At 44.7% G+C, this 21,165-nt stretch overlaps 1 protein-coding gene across 1 annotated transcript in view; it reads left to right on the top strand.

Moving 5' to 3' along the window:
• Positions 1–17,925, top strand: part of GPR153 (G protein-coupled receptor 153) — a 170,395-nt gene extending 152,470 nt beyond the window's left edge. Inside the window, exons 4-6 of the mRNA XM_082273312.1 lie at positions 1,700–1,889; positions 6,750–6,934; positions 17,029–17,925. Of these exons, the coding sequence (XP_082129438.1) occupies positions 1,700–1,889; positions 6,750–6,934; positions 17,029–17,799 (1,146 nt within the window). The 3' untranslated portion in view covers positions 17,800–17,925. The remainder of the gene's footprint in view (positions 1–1,699; positions 1,890–6,749; positions 6,935–17,028) is intronic.
• Positions 17,926–21,165: the final 3,240 nt, after the last annotated feature.

Below are 21,165 nucleotides of genomic sequence, written 5' to 3'. Positions count from 1 at the left end.
AGTACCCTGCCTCCCAGGTTTGGCGCGTCTTTTGTAAGTGGCTAATGTAGGGACAGGTCATCTGTCTGTCAGGTACAGTACTTAGAGCCAGGGAAAGGAGGAGTAGGGAAAGTGCAGGGACCTTCCTAAAAAAGCCTTCCCTTTGGGTACGGACCAGCCAAGCCACATTCTGCTCCTCCTGGCAGACACTGTCTGCATTCCTGGGTCTCCAGTCTTCTGTTCCCTCACTGTTGCACTTTTGGCACTTTGCCACTGCAAGTACCGGCTCGGCTCCACTCGGCCCTGCTTGGCTCGGTTTGGTTTTCCACTGCATGGTACCGCAACGGTTCGGTACGGTTTGCTTTTCCACTAATAGTAAGTGGGTGGGATAACAACAATTCTCTGACCAATCAGTGGCTATTAGTGACAAACAGTCAAGGCTGCATGCAAAGGATTGTGGGGTATGGTACCGGTACGGCCCTCTTGGAACCACAACTGAGGTGGTACTGTTTAAGCGAGCCGTACCGTTCGGTTCCATGTAGTGGAAAAGCGCCGCTGTACCGTACCGAACCGTTCCAACACTGTACCATGCGGTACCATGCAGTGGAAAAGAGCAAAAGTGAGCTGAACCATTCGGTTCCATGCAGTGGAAAATTGCCGCCGTACCGAACCGTTCCAACACCGTACCATGCGGTACCATGCAGTGGAAAATCGCAAAAGTGAGCCGAACCGTACGGTTCCATGCAGTGGAAAAGCGCCATTTGTAAGTGGTTCCGGTCTAGTTGCTTCTCCGCGGGGCCAGCTGTGCACAGTTGAACTTTTGCTACAATATACTCCTGTTACTGCACTAGGACTTCATGTGTTCTCTGCCTGCTGCATCACGCTGCATCCACCTCCAAGGGGAGTTCTCTTCTTAGACAGTGGTCAATGGAATGGTCCCCGGTGGAAGATCTTCCATCACCTCTTGCTCTGAAGACAAGTCAACTCTCATAATTTAGATGTCCTGCTGCTTTCTGTCTCAGTAACAATGGTCACCAAAGCAAACAAGAGGAACCTACCCAACAGGAACACCAAAAGCCATTAAAAACAAACAGGGGTTTTATTCCTGCTGTACTCTGTCCAAAAGTAGAAAGCCCTTTTGGCTGTTCATCATGTTCTTGAAGTTAGGCTGTTGGTTCATTGGGCAGATGAGCTTTGGCCGAGGTCTTCAGTTAGGGATTGGGGACAGGAGTGTACAGCTTGTATAACAGTGTAAATTTGCTGTCCTCTCAAAATAACTCAACACACAGCCAATAATGTCTTAACCTCTGGCAACAAAAGTGAGTACACCCCTAAGTGAAAATGTCCAAATCGGGCCCAATTAGCCATTTCCCAGTAATGCAGACACAAAATATTGACACTTTAGGCTCAATTTGGACTTTTTGACTTAGGGGTGTACTCACTTTTGTTGCCAGCAGTTTAGACATTAATGGCTGTGTGTTGAGTTATTTTGAGGGGACAGCAAATTTACACTCTTATACAATCTGTATACTCACTACTTTACATTGTAGCAAAGTGTCATTTCTTCAAAAAGGTCAGGGGTGTACTTACTTTTGTGAGATACTGTATATAAATATAAATATACACACCACCAATGCAATCCTCTAGTGTTATTTATCAAGTTATTGTGATAATATTTATACAATCCATTGATTAATACATATTTTTTATTGATAAACAGGTGGTGAGTTTTGCCAGCCTGAAGTTTGATAAGTCCGATGACTGGATGGTGCTGGGTGTCCTCTGGTGTTCTGTAGTACAAGCTCTTCTACTGCCGATGTTTCTATGGGCCTGCGATCGTTACCGAGCAAACGTGAAAGCGGTCTGGGACAAGTGCATAGCGATCATGTCCAACGATGATGAAAACAAAGGTGAGAAATTCATTAGCAGCTAAAAAGGTTCCAGGAAAACACAAAAATGATGACTTTGAAAACAAATTTCTCTTCTATTTTACATTTAGGAAATAAATTGCAACCTAAGAGCAGAGGCTGCTGTAGCATTTGTAAGGGTTCATGCATATGGGCCTATTGGGCCAGAAAATGCAAGGTACAGCCATATTTCAGCACCCAGAAGCCCCAGGTGTTGCATCAGTGGCAACTGGTGCTCCATCGGTCCGGGGGGGGGGGGGGCAGCAGATGGACCTGGCCACGGACCCCTCCGCCCCCCCCAATCACTCCAGAGTTCAGTCCACTTACCTTGTTCCTCTGGGCTCAGGCAGCGACGGCTTCCCCCTCCTCCATGTCCCTTCTCTGTGGCCATCTCCTCCCTCCTCCTCCACCAATAGGATCCCTTCTCCTTTGACCAATTGGGAAAATGGTCTCAGGACCCGCTTCCTGATTGGCTGGGAGGAGAATCAGTGTGATAATAGCAAATATTAATTCGCTATTGTCACACAACTGGGTGGGCTCAGGGCGCAGTGGTCTGCGCCCCGAGCCCACCCTTTTTTGAAGCCTATTAGAGCCTCTGGCTCTAATCACGTGCTTAAAAAAAAAAAAAAGTCCTCACTGGAATCCATGCATCCGGCACCCTGCATGTAGATTAGGGAGCCAGGCGCATGGATAGGGGGGGCGGCGCCCCTAATGGACGGGCCGCCACTGTGTTGCATACAGTTGCTTGTACAAATGAGTTACAAGATATGGCTGCACATGGGTATAAACCAGTACTTGCATAAACACATGCATGAGGAGGACAGCAATAGTAATTTCGATATTTCTCTGTTCATGCATTACTCAAATTTACCACCAAACCTCCCTTGTCATGTCCCAGCAGGATTTTATTTTTCTTAGAGACCAATCTTTTATTTCTTCCTGTGAGATCATCTTGTAAAATTCGTCCAGGGGGCAGCTGCTGGAAACTTAGTTCCTATTGACATAAGCCCGTCCCCAGAACTACATCTCCTAAGAGCTCTCTACCTATGTAGAGTGTTTGGGTGGCTCCTAGGAGTTGAAAGTAGCAGCATTGCTGTGCAGGGAAATACATGTAAGTGGAGAGGGACAGAGATAGGCAAGGATAGGTGGAATTCTGTAGGGGGCTGACAACGCTGCTTGGGATTTTATTACAGTAAAGACTTTGTGTTGTCAGCCCAAGTAGGAACTTGGGAGCAAACTGGATTTCTTGGAAGATCAGCAGGTATTTTTCTGTACTTGCAGCACTTTTAAAGGAATAAAACATAAGTATATGTGGGTGTATTCCATAGATGTACTGAATGTACACTTTTAGAGAGGTTTACTTTAAAATATTGAAGAGTACATATAGATTACTACCGTTTGTTATTGCGATTGGAACTCCTGTAAGTGTGCATTCACCTTTATCCTCCAGAAGTCAATAATTGATAAACAGTTATTTTCCTATATTTTGTTGTAGCACCCTCTAGTGTGCTAGATTAGGTGTAGGTGTACATAATTTGTTTGTAGTATAGGGAAATATGGCTTGGCTGAGAACCAGGCTGGGTTTAATCTGGGTCAGGGCTGAGTGACTCAGGGAGGCTGGATGATTCAGCAAGCAGCATCTCTGGTGACTCCCCCTGCTTTCTGGAACCTTAGAGAAGCTTCCAGAAGTAGAAGGTGGAGTCTAGGAGGAGCTGCTTGGAGTATTGTTTAGGGCCCCAACCAATCCCAAGCAAAATTGACTGGCAGGGGGCAGGCCACCTAATAAATACTCATGGGTCCTGCCAGCAGGGGCAGTTGGGTGGAAGATGGAGGAGGAGTGCTGAGGAGGCTGTTGGTGGCCCTTGAGGGTGCCCCCTAGTCTGAGGGGGGGTAACTTCAGGCCTGGGGGCTCGGGTGCTTGAGGGACCCTCTACAACACATTATTATTATAGTTGTATACAGGTCATTCTTACTAGGACAATAACTAAGACCCCTACTTCTACTTCGGTATCCCGGGTATAAAAATAAAAAAAAATACTTATAAAGACCACAATTAAGGTATAAAATGTGGAAATTGATATATCCGTATATTTAAAGTGCTACCCATATATTCAGAGAGAGGTCAAATGTGACCTGTGTTGGCTCACACCAACATGGGCAGGTGCCCGCCTCTCCCTGCGAGTATTTTAAATGATATTCAGCGTAAAACTGAGGAACTTAGTAGGGGCCTGGCTGCCTTAAATAACAACGATTGAAATGGGAACTAAGACGTGTGGGCCTCACTATGAAAGAAAAGCAAAAAAAAAAACCAGTGTGTTAGTAGTACCATTAGGCTAATAATACAGTAAAATCAATTAAAAAGGACCTGTTTGCCCTATATCTAAAAGGAGGTTAAATTAAACAAGGCCTGTACCTTTCCAGGACAAAATGTCCCTCTAATAAAGGACAAATATTGGTGATACGTATGTCTGCATGTACACCAAGGTACGCCAAAGTACACACATACGACCAGATCCTGGAACAAAGCCCATTGAGCCATTGGGCAAAGACAACTGGCCGGGCACAATAGTTGGCCTGCCCTTCTGGTTGAGAGGCTAGGACTAAAATAGCCGTAATGTGGAGGAGTGAAGAGTGGGGTTACAACGCAGAATGAAGCTCTATTTCTTCATTTAACCCTTTGGGGGTTAAAGATCTTAGAGTGAAAATCCAGAATGCCTCTCTAATAAAAAAGTCTACGGTGTCTTCTACCATTCTCCAGATCATTCCCAATAGCTTCAATACCAAAGACCTTTAGGCCCTCCGTGCTTCTGTTAGGGATGTCTACAAAGTGCTGAGTGACTGAATAATTATCTTTCAAAGTAGTAATATTACTCCTGTGTTCCCCTATTCTCACTCTTAATGGACGTGAGGTGCGGCCCACTCACAGGAGCCCACAGGGGCACAGCAGGCCGTAGATCACGTAGGAGGTACCACAATTAGTAAATTGCTGAATGGTATATACCTTACCATTTGTTGCAGGTTTCTTATTTTTTGCAGTGGCACAAATGCCGCAATTGCTGACTCCACACCTAAAATTGCCCTTTTGATCAAAAATAGGACTATTGTATCAGCTAGGGAGGACTGTGGAGAAGTAGCCAGAAGGGCTAGTGAAAGGGGCAGCTGCAGCCAGGCAGGCTGGCAGTGTCTGAAGAGGTGGTGCTGAGATCAGGAGCCAAAGGGATGCAAGCTGGACACTTTGCTACACAACCAAGGGGCCCAGGGGCCCTGCCTGTAAAGGGCTTTTGCTTTTGATCTGGCTGAGTGTCTGGTCAGATCCATTAAGTGTTACAGTTTAGTTTTTCTGCAAGCAAGTGTGCTGGAGGAAGAGAGGAGTGTATATAGACTGAATATAGGTCCCTGGAGTTGTTTAACCACTTAACGTCTAGCCACGTAGACCTACGTCGGCTGACTTTGCGTAGGTGTACCGGGGTGATGCCTCTAGCTAGAGGCATCACCCCGGTACCGTTTTTTAGAGCCGACGGTCAGCTTTCCATCGGTAATGACCGATGCGGCTCGGGAGCCACTCGATCGTTACCCGGGGGCGGGAGGGGACATCCCCCCCTCCCGCCGCCTTCCGTGGCTTTCCTCGGGGGTCCTGTCCCACCGGGAGCCCCGAGCTCCCAGCTGGCACGTCCGCCGGCTGGATTGAGTCCCGATGAATGCTGGAAACGGCATTGATCGGGTCTCCGATGACGTAACCCGGAGGCGGCGTCCATGACGTCACTTCCGGGTTACTGTGCTGCAAAAGGCGGCAGATTTGAAAAACGGCTGTATGCAAAAATTCCGTTTTCGGCGTTTTGCATACAGGAAAGTGTAGTGGAGGGGTTTGGGGTCTTTTAGACCCTCGATCCCTCCATAAAGTGTACCTGTCACTACATATTGGTGTCACAAGGGATGTTTACATTGCTTGTGACAGCAATAAAAGTGATCAGATTTTTTTTTTTTAAAAAAACCTGTAATAAAGTTAAAAAAAAGAAAAAATAAATAGGAAAAAAAAAAATTTAGCCGCCCCTGTCACCGTTAGCTCGCGCACAAAAAAAACGTATACGCAAGTCGAGCCGCGAATGAAATCGCTGTTTAAACCACACATGTGAGGTATCGCCGCGATCGCCAGAGCGTGGGCAATAATTTAAAGAAAAGAGCTACACTCTAACTCTAAACTGGTAACCGTTAAATAAATTTAAAGAGTCGCAGATTGAGATCTCTATTGACCGTAGTCTGTCGCCATCCCACGGGGGGGCGCAATTTTAAACCGTAACATGTTGGGTATCTATTTACTCGGCGTGACATCATCTTTCACAATATAGAAAAAATGGGCTAACTTTACTGTTTAGTATTTTTTAAATGCAGTGAAATGTGATTTTTCAAATTTTTTCCCAAAAAAATGGCGTTTTAAAGACCGCTGCGCAAATACCGCGTGACAAAAAATTTTGCAATGACCGACATTTTATTCTCCAGAGTCTTTGCTAAAAAAATATATATAATGTTTGGGGGTTCTAAGTAGTTTTCTAGCAAAAAATACTGGGTTTAACTTGTGAACAAAAAGTGTCAAAAATAGGCTTAGTGGTAAAGTGGTTAAAGTCAAGTGGGCATCCCATATTACCCCTATTCCCCATCCAAGTTCTAATCCCTCAAAAAAAAAAGTACTGGACTGTTTTCTAACTCTTGGAGATTGTGGACATTTGGTGTGCCTGTCTGTGCAGGATGGGGGAACCCCATTTCACTTGCGGCTTCTTAAGGGGTGCGCTTTAAATCGTATTATTACTTATCTTTCTGTCCATCATGTATATTCCTTGTGTTAATACCGTAGCTCGTCTGTTATAGATCACAGCCCTGATGGCGGTATCCACTCGGACCTCATCTATGAAAGGCCATATGACTACAATTATGGGGGTGACCTCATGGCCATGGAACGCATTACAAAGTACGACATCTCTGCCTTGGAGAGGGGAATACCACAGATCTATCCTTTAAAGGAGGCACAAGGAGATAAAATGCACTATCTCCAGGTATTGTGGATTCTGATTCTAGAACTGTACAACCAAAGTTACAACTGATATCAGCCTTCACTAGAACTACCAAACCCTATAGGTACAAAGTGTCAATAGATTGCAGAGTTTTCTAGCTCTCATTTAGGAGTCAGGAACAAATGTTTTTCCTTGTGTAGAAAATATGGGTTACATTTTATACGTTTTTTGCCTTCACCTAAAAAAAAAAAAAAAGGAAAGCTCAGCTGACCGGGTATTTTATCCTAACCATAGGTGTGCGCAGCCTAATGCATTAGGGTGTGCACACCAAAGCTCAAACACACACTACCGATCACTCCCGATGTTCATTCAGAAAGGCAGGGGGCCGGCAAATTATATATTTACCGGCCCCTTTCCCCATTCATCCTAAAACATCCCCACAGCAACATCCGGCTGGAGAGGAGAGGAGGGAAGCCGGAAGAGCTGTGGGAGTAAGGGGGACAGAAGCCAGGGCAGTAGGGGGGATCTGTTCTGCACAGGGTAATTAGGGTGTGCCTGGGCACACCTGGCACACCCTGTGCGCACACCTATGATCCTAACCTAGTACCTATATATCTATGTACTGAATAATACACATTTTTTTAAAAATGGCATCCAACTGGATTCCTTTCCAATCTCCCGTTTAGGACATTTACACATGGATGCTTTTATATGTTTGTGCTGGAATAGATAGGTTGGGGAGGAGCTTAGAATGGCTTCTAAAAAGTTTTTAAATGGACATGGTCGTTATCTAAATCAGTCCTTCTCATTCAGTCTAGGGTTCCTCCAGAGGTGGCTCGGGGTTCCTTGAGCTGTGACTAACTGACCTCCGTATCTGTTGGTGTCTGCATAATTCCAGGCCCAACATCACTTGGCAAAGCCAGAGCCGTGACTGTAAGGGTGGCATTCAATATAAGGAGCATTTCTCTTACTGACCACGACCAATATTTTTCTGGTGACCACCAATAAACTAATCTTAGCAGGCATTCCCTGGGGCAGTGCTGTATTTTGGCCTAGGCCAACAAGGCCTAGGGCGGCACTTTGCAGGGGGGCGTCAAAAAAGCCCCCTCCACCTTAGACTCTATTGGCCACTAGTTGCTAGAGCTGCCTCTCTCGCCCCCTCTCTCTATCTCACCTACCCTCTCTCTCACCCCCCCCTCTTTCTCTCAGCCGCCCTCTTTATCTCTCTCTCTCTCTCTGTCTCATCCCCCCTCTGTCTCTCTCACCCCCTCTCACTCTCTCTCTCCCCTCTCTGTTCCCCTCTCTCTCCCCCCTCTCTCACCCCCCTCTCTCTCTCCCCCCTATCTCACCCCCCTCTCACTCTCACCCCCCCTCCCTCTCTCTCATCCCGCCCTCTCTCTCTCTCATCCCCCTCTCTCTCGCTCACCCCTCTCTCTTTCTCTCGCTCACCCCCTCTCCCCCCCTCTCTCACCCCCCTCTCACCCCCCTCTCTCACCCCCTCACATCCCCCTCTCTCACCCCCTCACATCCCCCTCACTCTCATCCCCTCTCTCTCTGTCTCTAAACCCCTCTCTCTCCCCCTCTCTCACTCTCATCTCTCCTCTCTCTCTCTCATCCCGCCCTCTCTCTCTCTCATCCCCCTCTCTCTCGCTCATCCCTCTCGCTTTCTCTCGCTCACCCCCTCTCACCCCCCCTCTCACCCCCTCACATCCCCCTCACTCTCATACCCTCTCTCTCTGTCTCTAATCCCCTCTCTCACCCCCCCCCCCTCTCAACCCTCCCTCTCTTTCTTATCCCCCTTTCTCTCATCCCCCCTCTCTCTCTCTCTCTCATCCCCCCTCACCCACCCTCCTCTCTCTCTCCCACCCCCTCTCATGAGATCTCAGGGGTTCATGCTGGGACTTGTCGTCCTTCAATTTTGGAGGGAGTCACATCCATTAAAAAGAAAGGAGTGGGGCACATTTACATAGGAGGGGGGTGCCCAATTTTAGTCTTGCCTAGGGCCGCACGAAACTAAAATACACCACTCCCCTGGGGCCTGAAAATTATTGCAAGGGTTCCTTTGGTATAAAAAGGTTGAGATAGGCTGATCTAAATGGTGTTTTCCCACCTTTTGGTTCCTGGACCAACAATAGCACTCCAAGCTGTTCTTCATTTCCCTCTTCCTTCTGAGATCACTAATAAAACCACAAACTTGACTGTGTAAACTCCAACCTTGAATTAAAAATGAACAGACATTCTGATAGCCACTAAAAGATCCTCAATCACAAATTGAATTTTCAGCTTTGTGTAGAAAATGGCAAGTCCAACAGTGAGATTTCCTCACCCAAGGTCCACTGCACCAGACCAGTCCACCTATCACGAACTATAGAAACAGTAAGGAAGAATTATGTGTGATGGTCTTTCAAATCCTCATTTAGAGACTTGTATACCAGTCACTGATTATTATTCTGGGGAAAACATTTTAAAAAGAACTTTATAATTATGGCTGGGATTATAGCCCCCTCTTGCCACCCAGCTGTACCATGAACCGTCTTTGCATCTTATACAACAAAAATGCATAGAACACCGAGAACTTGTTCTATAATAATCATAAAGCAACAATCTTTGCATTCTAGGTCCCTTGTGTCCAACCTGCAGCCCTTTGGGGCCTTTCAGGAGCATTGATTTGTAAATGGGCCTTTGCCAACAGTAATCTCTAACAGTTTAATGCAAGGTGTCCCTAGTCTCTAATGTCTCCTTTAGTTTGACTTTAGTCTCCGACTACTTCTACAACTAGAAAAGTCTCTGACCACTTCTTCTAATAAGTCCTCAATCTCTGATAGTCTTCTGTAGCATTACATGTAATAGTTAACATATGCAGCTCTTTGGAGACATTAGGGGGCTGCATTTAGGGCCCCCTATACCATGTAAGTTGACAATGACAGGTTTTGGGACTAGCAGTCAAAAAGGAACATGTACAGTCATTACCATCAATTACGAAGGTTTAAATTTATAGAAAGGTAAAAGGTAGGGAAGGAAAAAACCTTATCAGTTTTTCTGTCTGTGTCCTAGGGAGGTGATTTCCATATACATTCTGTCAGGGTAGTGCAACAGGAAGTCAGAAGAAAGTGATGGGGATTCCCATTATGGATGATCTTGGGTTTGGTTCAAAGCTCAGAAGGAAGCTGTCACAGCTGGCCCAATCAGCTATGGCAGAGGTATTCCCCACCCTGCAGTTGTCTGTGCGCAAAGGCACGCATGTGACATTATTGACCCAAAAGGACCATGTGGCCGTATTAGGTCAAGGACGTTGACCCAAGTGGACCATGTGGCCATATTAGGTCAAGGAAGTTGACCCAATAGGACCATGTGGCCAGATTAGGTCAAGAACTTTGGTCCAATAGGACTATGTGGTCGTATTAGGTTAAGGACGTTGAGCCAATAGGACCATGTGGCCGTATAAGGTCAAGGAAATTGACCTAATATAACCATGTGGCCGTATTAGGTCAAGGACGTTGACCCAGTATGTCCTTGTGGCTGTATTAGTTCAAGGACGTTGACCCAATAGGACTATGTGGCCATATAAGGTCAAGAACATTGACCCAATATGACCATTTGGCCATTGTAGATCAAGGACATTGACCCAGTATATCCATGTGGCTGTATTAGTTCAAGGACATTGACCCAATAAGACCATGTGGCTGTATTAGGTCAAGAACATTGACCCAATAGGGTCATGTGGCCATATTAGGTCAGAGACATTTACCCAGTGTGTCCATTGTGCTGTATTAGGTCATGGACATTGACCCAATAGGACCATGTGGCCCTATTAGGTCAAGGACATTGACCCAATATGCTCATGTGGCCATATTAGAGCAATTATATAGACCCAATATGGCCCAATGATGACACATGCATCTCTGCTCCTTTATGTATGTGCAACTTTGGGTTGGGGAATGCTCCTAGCACAGCTGGTTGGACTTACAGTGACAACTGTTTTCCAGGTTTGGATCAAACCCAGTCTCATCCCTAATTATCATCTTAGTTGTCACCAAAAAATGTGTCCCCAATTGGAAGATTTCCTTTACTCTCTGTCCTGGATACGATGGTCACCAGGAAAAATAGAGAGAGTGAATCACCAATGCTTAGACACAGACAGAAATAAAAATGTGGCAGTGGATCTAAGCTTTCCCTAGTCTTTTTAGAACTTTAAAAAAATGCACACAATAAAATATTCCCAGTTTTTAGAGATATTGGCTACCTGGGTTTTTTTTCTAAGCTTTGCTGTAGCGTTATCAGATCTGCCACTCCGTACTGATAGAATCTAGTCCACCCGCATCGTCATATGTTCTGTATTTGTCGGCAACTAACGCTAGGGATTTCATACTACATTCCAAATTCCAAAAAGTCATATTTTTTGATTGTCTCACTGTTTTATTCTTGTTATTATTTTTAGTATACATGATTATTATGCTGAGCAAAATGAAGATTGGCAGCACAGAGGGATAGAACAATTTTGCACGTAATGAATCTTATTTTTAAAAACATAATAGCAATTTAAAAGTTAGAAAAACAAATTACTTTGCTGATTTAATGAAAAGTCGATTTTTTATTTTGATTTTTTTTTTTCTTTTTCTCCGTCTTTACAAGGGAATGCCGTTTCTGGACTTTTGCTTGCACTTTTTGCTGCTCTTGTTTTCTGTGCTATTTTTTTTTTGTTTGAAATAAACGTGGTTTGCTGCTCATAAATTATGCTTTGTGGGGGTCTGTATCCTTCTTTAATCATCTTGCATGTTGAATTTAAAAATAAGGAGTGGCTTCAAGTGCAACCAACCCAAACCCATCCATTATGATTTGTGTTTCTCACCCCAAAAATTCTCAGCAGTTCATTTTTTTTTTTTTTGTTTCTAGGCCTCAGTGATGTCCGGCTGAACATATTACTCCAAATTTTATTTGCCTTCAAGTCTGTTTAGCTTATAGACTTAAAGGGGTAGTCCACAGAGGGGCAGATTTACCATACTTACAGTTATGTTGTCTTTGGAACCAGGTGCAGTTATTCCCTTAAAAAATGTCTTATAGTTATGAATGTTGGAATTCCATCATGCCTCAACATTTGAAATGTTGCTGTCTCAACTGCTAGGTATGAAGAACAAATCTGTGCAATCAGGGAGCACTTGCACTTGTTACCTGAGACAAGCTAGCTGAAAGAAAGATAAATCTCTACCTAAATGGATACATCTTTCAAAGTTTTTTTTTTTTTTCAACCAGTGTGCCTTCTTTTTAATTTACAATTTGCATGCATCGATGTCCGTTATTTTGTAAAGACCTAAGCATTTTACATCTGGCTTGTGTTAGTTAAAAGGAATTGGTGTTATTATTACACAAACTTTGAAGTTTTGTTCACAAAATGCTATGAAATGAGTTGCACTTTGAAGTATTCCTTCTACTCTATATGGCGACAAGCTTGTGGACACCTGCCAATCACACCTATATGAGCTTTGTTAGGCATCCCATTCCAAAACCATGGGCATTAATATGGATTATTATTATTATTATACAGGATTTAAATAGCGCCAACAGTTTGTGCAGTGCTTTACAACAAGAGGGCAGACAGAACAGTTACAATCCAATCCAATATAGGAGGAATCAGAAGGCCCTGCTCGTTAGAGCTTACAATCTAGGAGGAAGGGTCAAGAGATACAAATGGTAATAACTGTGGGGGATGAACTGATGGAGAAAATAAGCAATTAAAGTTCTTAGGGGGAGGTCGTATAGGCTTCTCTGAAGAGAAGGGTATGAAGGGATTTTCTGAACGTGGACAGAGTAGGAGATAGTCGTAAAGATTGGGGTAAGGAGTTCCATAGGATGGGAGAGGCTTGGGAGAAGTCCTGGAGGGGAGCATGGGAGGAGGAGACAAGGGAGCTAGAGAGCAGGAGGTCTTGGGAGGAACTAAGAGAATGATTCCTTTGGTATTTTGAGACTAGATTAGTGATGTGACTGGGGGCAGAGTTGTGGAAGGCTTTGTAGTTTGTTGTTAGTATTTTGAACTTTATTCATTGGGTGAGCGGAAGCCAGTGGAGGGATTGGCAGAGGGGTAGCAGAAACGGAATGGCTGATAAGGTTGATAAGTCTGGAAGCATTCATGATGGACTGAAGGGCGGATAGCCTATGTAAAGGTAATCCCATGAGGAGGAAGTTGCCGTAGTCGAGGCTAGAGATGACTAGGGAGGGAATTGGAAGCTTTGTGGTGTTATTGGTTAGGAAGGGGCATATTTTGGAGATGTTGTGGAGGTTAAAGCGGCAAGCTTTGGACAGTGATTGGATGTGGGGTCGAGAAGAGAGTTCAGAGTCCAGGACTACCCGTAGTACCTTGGCATGCAGGGATGGGTTGATGGTTGTGCCATCAATCTTGACAGAGAAGTCAGGGGAGGAGGCACATGGAGGAGGAAATGTTATGAGCTCAGTTTTGGATAGATTACGTTTATTGTTTATAGACTGATATGTCTGTCAGTAAATTAGTGATGCGTGTAGAGACTGATGTAGAGAGCAGAGGGGTAGAAAGATAGATTTGGGTGTCATCAGCATAGACATGGGGTTGGAAGCCATGGGAGGCTATTAACTGTCTTGGATTGGAATTGGAAGCTTTGTGGTGTCATTGGTTCGGAAGGGGCATATTTTGGAGATGTTGTGGAGGTTAAAGCGGCAAGCTTTGGACAGTGATTGGATGTGGGGTCGAAAAGAGAGTTCAGAGTCCAGGACTATACTTAGTACCTTGGCATGAAGGGACCGATTGATGGTTTTGCCATCAATCTTGACAGAGAAGTCAGGGGAGGAGGCACATGGAGGAGGAAATGTAATGAGCTAGGGGTAGAAAGATAGATTTGGGTGTCATCAGCATAGACATGGGGTTGGAAGCCATGGGAGGCTATCAACTGACCTAGGGATGAAGTGTAAATCGAGAATAGGAGAGTTCCAAGAACAGAACCCTGGGCGACCCTGACTGAGAAAGAAAGGGGAGAGGAGGAAGCAGAATTGTAAGTGACAATAAATGTGCGGTGGGAGAGGTTGGATCCATCCCTTTGCAAGTCAAAGAGCCTCCACTCTTCTGAGAAGGCATTTTGAAACAAGTCTATAGGAATTTGAGCCCATTCCACCAAAAGAGCATTTGTGAGGCCAAGTACTGATGTTGAATGAGAAAACCTGGCTCACAATCAACATTTTTTAATTCATACCTAAGACGTTATGTAGGGTTGAGGTCAGGACTACTCTAGTTCCTCCACACCAAACCCTTTAATCTGGATTTGTACACAGGGGCACAGTCATGCTGGAACAGAAAATGGTCTTCACCAAACTGTTACCACAAGGTTGGAAGCCCAAAATTGCCTACGCCTTTGTATGATGTTTCTTTAACAGTACCCTTCACTGGAAACACCTGAACCAATCATTTGGAGGGGTGTCCACAAACGTTTGCACATATAGTGTATATTTTCAGATATTTTTTTTTTTTTTTTGGGTGGAAGTGAGCAAATTGAGAAAAGTCCAAACACCCATATGCTTGAAAAAAATAAATAAAATAAATTAGAATGCAAAAGACTCACATAAATTTCTATTTGCAGATCAACCTTGCCAATCTGAAGTGTTGCTGAGATTCTGTGCGCCAATTACAATTCTCTCGCTCTCTCTTTCGTAGCATAATTCATCAAATTATTGGAGGCTAACAGCAACCAGCCATTAAACAGTAATTTATGTATCATGGGGTAACCCAACTATTCAATGTAACCCACCTTTTCAATGTTTTTGGGTATGTCTCCAAGAAAAAAGCAGCTGCCAAAGCTGATTTAAGCCATAAAATGAAGAAGATCTTTGAGGTCTGCATATGCATGTGTGCCATCTGTATTGATTGAAGCCTTACAATTTTTTTAGGTTGCTTTTCTAGTCTTTTTGAAAACTTATAGACTGTGCATTAAAAGCAGGGGTCTCCAAACTTTAATATTTTTTAAAACAAGGGGACAGTTTACTGTCCTTCAGACTTTAGGGGGGCTGGACTGTGGCTAGTGGGAGTAGAAAATGCCCTGGTATCAGTAGGAGTAAACAATGCAACATCTTTAGTGGGAGGAATAATGCCCCTTTATTAGTGTCAGTGGGAGGAATAATGCCCCATTGTTGGAGTTAGTGGTAGAAATTTTGCCCCTATCGGTAGTGTCAGTGGAAGGAATAGTGTCCCATTGTTGGTGTCAGTGGGAGGAATAATGCCCCATTGTTGGTGTCAGTGGTGTTGGGAGGAATAGTGCCTATCCTTGGTATCAGTGTGAGGAATGGTTTCACATCATTGGTATTAGTGAGAGGAATAGTGCCCATTGTTGGTTTCAGTGGGAGGAAAAATGCCCATGCTTGGTATCAGTGTGATGATACCAATACTATTTTTGGTATTAGTAGGAGGAATAGTACCCATCCTTGGTATCAGTGGGAATAATAGTGCCCTATTGTTGCTATTAGTGGGAGGAATAGTGCCCATCTTTGGTATTAGTGGGAGAGATAGTGCCCGTCCTTAGTATCAGTGGGTTTAATTGTGCCCTGTTTTTGGTATCAGTGGGCGGAATAGTGCCCATCCTTGGTATCAGTGGGCGGAAGAGTGCCCATCCTTGGTATCAGTGGGAAGAAAAGTTCCCCATCATTGGGGGAGGTCGTATAGGCTTCTCTGAAGAGAAGGGTATGAAGGGATTTTCTGAACGTGGACAGAGTAGGAGATAGTCGTAAAGATTGGGGTAAGGAGTTCCATAGGATGGGAGAGGCTTGGGAGAAGTCCTGGAGGGGAGCATGGGAGGAGGAGACAAGGGAGCTAGAGAGCAGGAGGTCTTGGGAGGAACTAAGAGAATGATTCCTTTGGTATTTTGAGACTAGATTAGTGATGTGGCTGGGGGCAGAGTTGTGGAAGGCTTTCACATCATTGGTATTAGTGAGAATTGTTGCTATTAGTGGGAGGAATAGTGCCCATCTTTGGTATTAGTGGGAGAGATAGTGCCCGTCCTTAGTATCAGTGGGTTTAATTGTGCCCTGTTTTTGGTATCAGTGGGCGGAATAGTGCCCATCCTTGGTATCAGTGGGCGGAAGAGTGCCCATCCTTGGTATCAGTGGGAGGAAAAGTTCCCCATCATTGGTACCAATGGGCAGAATAGTGCCCATCCTTGGTATCAGTGGGAGGAATAGTGCCCCATTATTGGTGCTAATGGGCGGAATGATGCCCATCCTTGGTATCAGTGGGAGGAATAGTGCCCATCCTTGGTATCAGTGGGAGGAAAAGTGCACATCCTTGATATCAGTGGGACAATACCAATACTATCTTTGGTATTAGTGGGAGGAATAGTGCCCATCCTTGGTATCAGTGGGATTAATAGTGCCCTATTGGTATCAGTGGGAGGAATAGTGCCCATCCTTAGTATCAGTGGGATTAATAATGCCCCATTAATGGTATCAGTGGGCAGAATAGTACCCATCCTTGGTATCAGTGGGTGGAATAGTGCCCATCCTTGGTATCAGTGGGAGGAATAGTGCCTCAAAAATAGTGTCAATGGGCGGAATAGTGCCCATCCTTGATATCAGGGCAGGAATAGTGCCTCATTGTTGGTTTCAGTGGCAAGAATTATGCCCCCAATGTTGGTGTCAGTAGAAGGAATAGTGTTGCAAGGGCTAGATAAAGGCAAGCAGTTTGGAGACCACAGATTTAAAGGACTGTTGTTGACTTACTATTAAAAAATGAATTAATGTTACAATTCATTTTTAATACATCCACGCCCAATAGTCTTACCCCAATTTGATCACTGGCTTTAATAAAAATTACTTTTATTGATTAAATTACATGATTTCACTAATAATTTAGATTATGTAACGTGTATTAAGCATTTTGGTAAACAATTTGAAAATTATAGATATTTTTTTCATCCAATAGTCAATACATTTGGGGAACAAAAATGTTTTTTTAAATATTGTAAATATTGTAAATATTTTTGGCAAAATTTTTTCAACATTATTAGCGCCATTTCAAAAAGTTGCAAATTAGCTAACACCAAGCCATGATGTTTTATGACACATTTTATTTAAAAAATGTCACTTCATGAAAGAGATGCATACTCTAAATGGTCTTTATTTTATTTAAGGTCCCTCCAACAAGACGTTATTCCCATGATGAGACAGACATATTTACCACGTGTCAGATACCAGCTTTCCTTCATGGCTGGGGATCAGCTGAAGATATCGCTGCAATCTCTTTCTTCACACTGCCAAGGCGCGATAGGCGAAGCAGCCTGGTGTTTTACCACGAAGACGCCAGCTTGCCGTATCGAAAGTGCCGCAAAGGATCTGAGAGCCTCCTTTCCTTGAAACATTTTACCTTGGAGGAACTATACAGAGACGATTTCAAGTGCTTTAGTCGGGAAGAGGTGGTCAGTTTTATCGACGACACTCCTCTTCCGAGTCCGCAAAAAAATCCTGGTAGGTCTTCTTCAATCTCACTTATACCAGATACTTTGAAACATCCAACAGTTACCCATTTCACTTTGACGGACTTCGAGCGAGAGCCGCAGGTGTTACGGAGGATTTCAAATCACGGTAAGAGTTGTACGCTTAACGTTCCTGGTCATCTTCGACCTCACGAACATAAGCGGTTCTATACGGAAGGACATCGGGGCATTCAGAATACTCAACGACCCGTTCAGAAGACTGAATCTCAAAAACTAGATGAGGTAGCAGCAAATTCTAACTCTGCCGACTCTGGCAGTTGCCAGACCGGCCTGGACAATGCATGGAGGGAGCAGGAACAACTTGACAAAGTGGAATGCAAGGGAAGTACGAATAGCTTTTTAAGCACGCCCTCTGAATCTTCTGGATACATAACTTTCCATTCAGATTCAATTGGATCTACTTCCTAGGGATAACCCAACTTCTTGTATATCAATATATGCTATTTCAGGGTTTACATTGCTCCTAATCTTGTTAAATACCAAGAACTGGAAACCGCACCAAAGAAGAAAACTTGCGTTAAAAAAAAAACAAAACTGATACCAATTTTAATATTCTGCTTTTCTTAGGAAAAAAAAATTCAGGAAAAACATGATTTACAGGTCATTTTCAGCTTGGGTTTGTTATGCAGAGAAGATAATAAACTGCTACATCAATTTATTTCCTAAAATATTACATCCAATGAGTTGGACATGGAACACGTCTTCAAGCAACGAGTTTATCTTTTCTTGTCATCAATAAATATATAATATGCATGCCTATGTAACTTCTCTGTCCACTCTCTATCAGTGAATTTTTTGATATACACTTTACTATTTTCTAATTTTGAATGAAATGTGTTAAGCGTGGGTGACATGATTAAAAATGAAAAATATGTGGTTTTCTTAAAGAAAAAAAAAAAGTTAAAGCATTGTACTAATTAATGTATGTTTTTTTCTGTACTGTATTATACATTTTTAAATGAAAAATAATATATGTTGAAATTTTTGTAACTTAAAAATGTGTTCACATTGATTCTGATTTGAGTTGCAGGGTATCACTGAATACTTTGTTTAATATTTTGTTATTAATTTTCCTACCCCAATGGATCACCATTCGAGATGAAGTATGCACCCCTTTTATTATACTCTAAAGCTAGGTCTTTCTAAATTAATGCGGCTCTTACAGGGTTTTAGTGAGGTAGAGGATGGGGTAATGTAGAACTCTGGGCAAAAAGCATAAATCTTGAGATCCCAATTATTATTTTTTATATATCCTGCTTTATACCAATAACCGCAAGTACCGTCCGTGAGTTCAACGCTGTAGTGGTAATAATGTATCCTTTGCATAACGAAGTGGAAAATAGCTACTTAAGGCCAGGAAAAAGTGACATTGTCTGCACATAGCCCGCCTGCTTAGGCATATAGACCTACCCATCCCATGCTAGACCTACCCAACCTAGCCTACCCGCCTATGCATATATACCTGCCCATCCCACGCTAGACCTACTCAAACCAGCCCACACACGTAGGCACATTGACCTAATCATTCTACGCTAAACCTACCCAAACCAGCTCATCAGCCTAGGTACGTAGACCTACCCATCCCACGCTAGACCTACCCAATCATGCCCCCCCGCCTAGGCACATAGACCTGCTCATCCAATGCTGGACCTATAACCCAATCCACCCGCCTAGGCACGTAGACCTACCCATTCCATGCTAGACCTACCCAACCCAGACCACCTCCCTAGGTACATAGACCTGCTCATTCCATGCTAGACCTACCCTAATTAACCCACCCAGCAAGGCACGTAGACTTACCAGTCCTATGCTAGATCTACCCAATTCAGCACACCGGCCTAAGCACATGGACCTGTTCATCCAATGCTAGACCAACCCAACCCAGCCCACCCACCTGGGCACATAGAACTACCCATCCCACGCTAGACCTACCCAGCCCAGTCCACCTGCCAAGGCACACAGACCTACCTATCCCATGCTAGACCTAACCAACCCAGCCCACCCGCCTAGGCACATAGATCTACCAATTCCAACCTAGACCTAGCCAACCCAGCCCATCCACCTAGGCATGTAGACCTACCCATCCCACGCTAGACCTACCCAATCCAGCTCACCCTCCTAGGCACATAGACTTGCTAATCCAATGCTAGACCTATAGCCCAATCCACCTGCCTAGGCATGTAGACCTACCCATTCCATGCTAGACATACCCAACCCAGACCATCTCCCTAGGCACATAGACCTGCTCATTCCATGCTAGACCTAACCTAATTAGCCCACCCAGCAAGGCATGTAGATTTACCTATCTTATGCTAGACCTACCCAATCCAGCCCACCGGCCTAGGCACATGGACCTGTTCATCCAATGCTAGACCAACCCAACCCAGCCCACCCACCTAGGCACATAGAACTACCCATCCCACGCTAGACCTACCCATCCCAGTCCACCTGCCAAGGCACATAGACCTATCTATCCCATGCTAGACCTACCCAACCCAGCCCACCCGCCTAGGCATATAGATATACCAATTCCAACCTAGACCTAGCCAACCCAGCCCATCCACCTAGGCGTGTAGACCTACCCATCCCACGCTAGACCTACCCAATCCAGCTCACCCGCCTAGGCACATAGACTTGCTCATCCAATGCTAGACCTATAACCCAATCCACCTGCCTAGGCATGTAGACCTACCCATTCCATGCTAGACATACCCAACCCAGACCATCTCCCTAGGCACATAGACCTGCTCATTCCATGCTAGACCTAACCTAATTAGCCCACCCAGCAAGGCACGTAGATTTACCCATCCTATGCTAGACCTAACCAATTCAGCCCACCGGCCTAGGCACATGGACCTGTTCATCCAATGCTAGACCAACCCAATCCAGCCCACCCACGTAGGCATGTAGAACTACCCAATGCACACTAGACCTACTCAGTCTAGCCTACCTGCCAAGGCACATAGACCTACCTATCCCATGCTAGACCTACCCAACCAAGCCCACCCGCCTAGGCACATAGACCTACCAATTCCAGCCTAGACCTAGCCAACCCAGCCCATCCACCTAGGCGCATAGACCTACCCATCCCACGCTAGACCTACCCATCCTACGATGGACCTACCCATCCTACGATGGACCTACCCAACCCAGCCCACTCGCCTAGGCACGTAGACCTACCCCCATCCCATGCTACACCTACCTATCCCACCTCCTGTGGCACGTTGACCTACCCATCCCACGCTACACCTACCCAACCCAGCCCACCTGCCTAGGCACATGGACCTATCCATTCACACTCCCTACACTGCCAGAGCCCTCACCAACAGGGTTCTGAGCAAGGTGGGGGGTGCATATGAACTCCCTGTTTGATGCTCAGGTCTAAGGGGCCAAAAACTGCAATGTGGGGTGGGGGGGGCACAGTGTCATAACCTGTGTAGGTTTCCACACTCCAGCCAACACAGGAGGCAGCAAGGGTGCAGGGCTGGGCTATATGCAGACACTGTAAGTGACAATGCTTCTCAAATTCAAACCAAAAAGTAAAACTATTTTTTTGTTTTGGATGGAATAAGAGAGGGTTATTTTGCCATCTGTGTCTCATTGGGGGGGTTTTGCTTCACTTCCTGTCCCATAAACAAAACAAGAAAAGAGAGGAAATCACTCCAACGTGAGGGAATCCCTGGTTGTTACCAGAACTAGTGTCCCCAACATTTGAGATTTTATTTCACTTTCACTCTCAGTGATAACAGTAAACAGGACAATTAGAAAGGGTAA

This window comes from Pelophylax lessonae, assembly GCF_965119305.1.
Source record: "Pelophylax lessonae genome assembly, chromosome: 12".
Taxonomy (NCBI): domain Eukaryota; kingdom Metazoa; phylum Chordata; class Amphibia; order Anura; family Ranidae; genus Pelophylax; species Pelophylax lessonae.
Note: the sequence above shows the minus strand (reverse complement) of the source record. Positions and strands in the feature narration are given on the sequence as shown.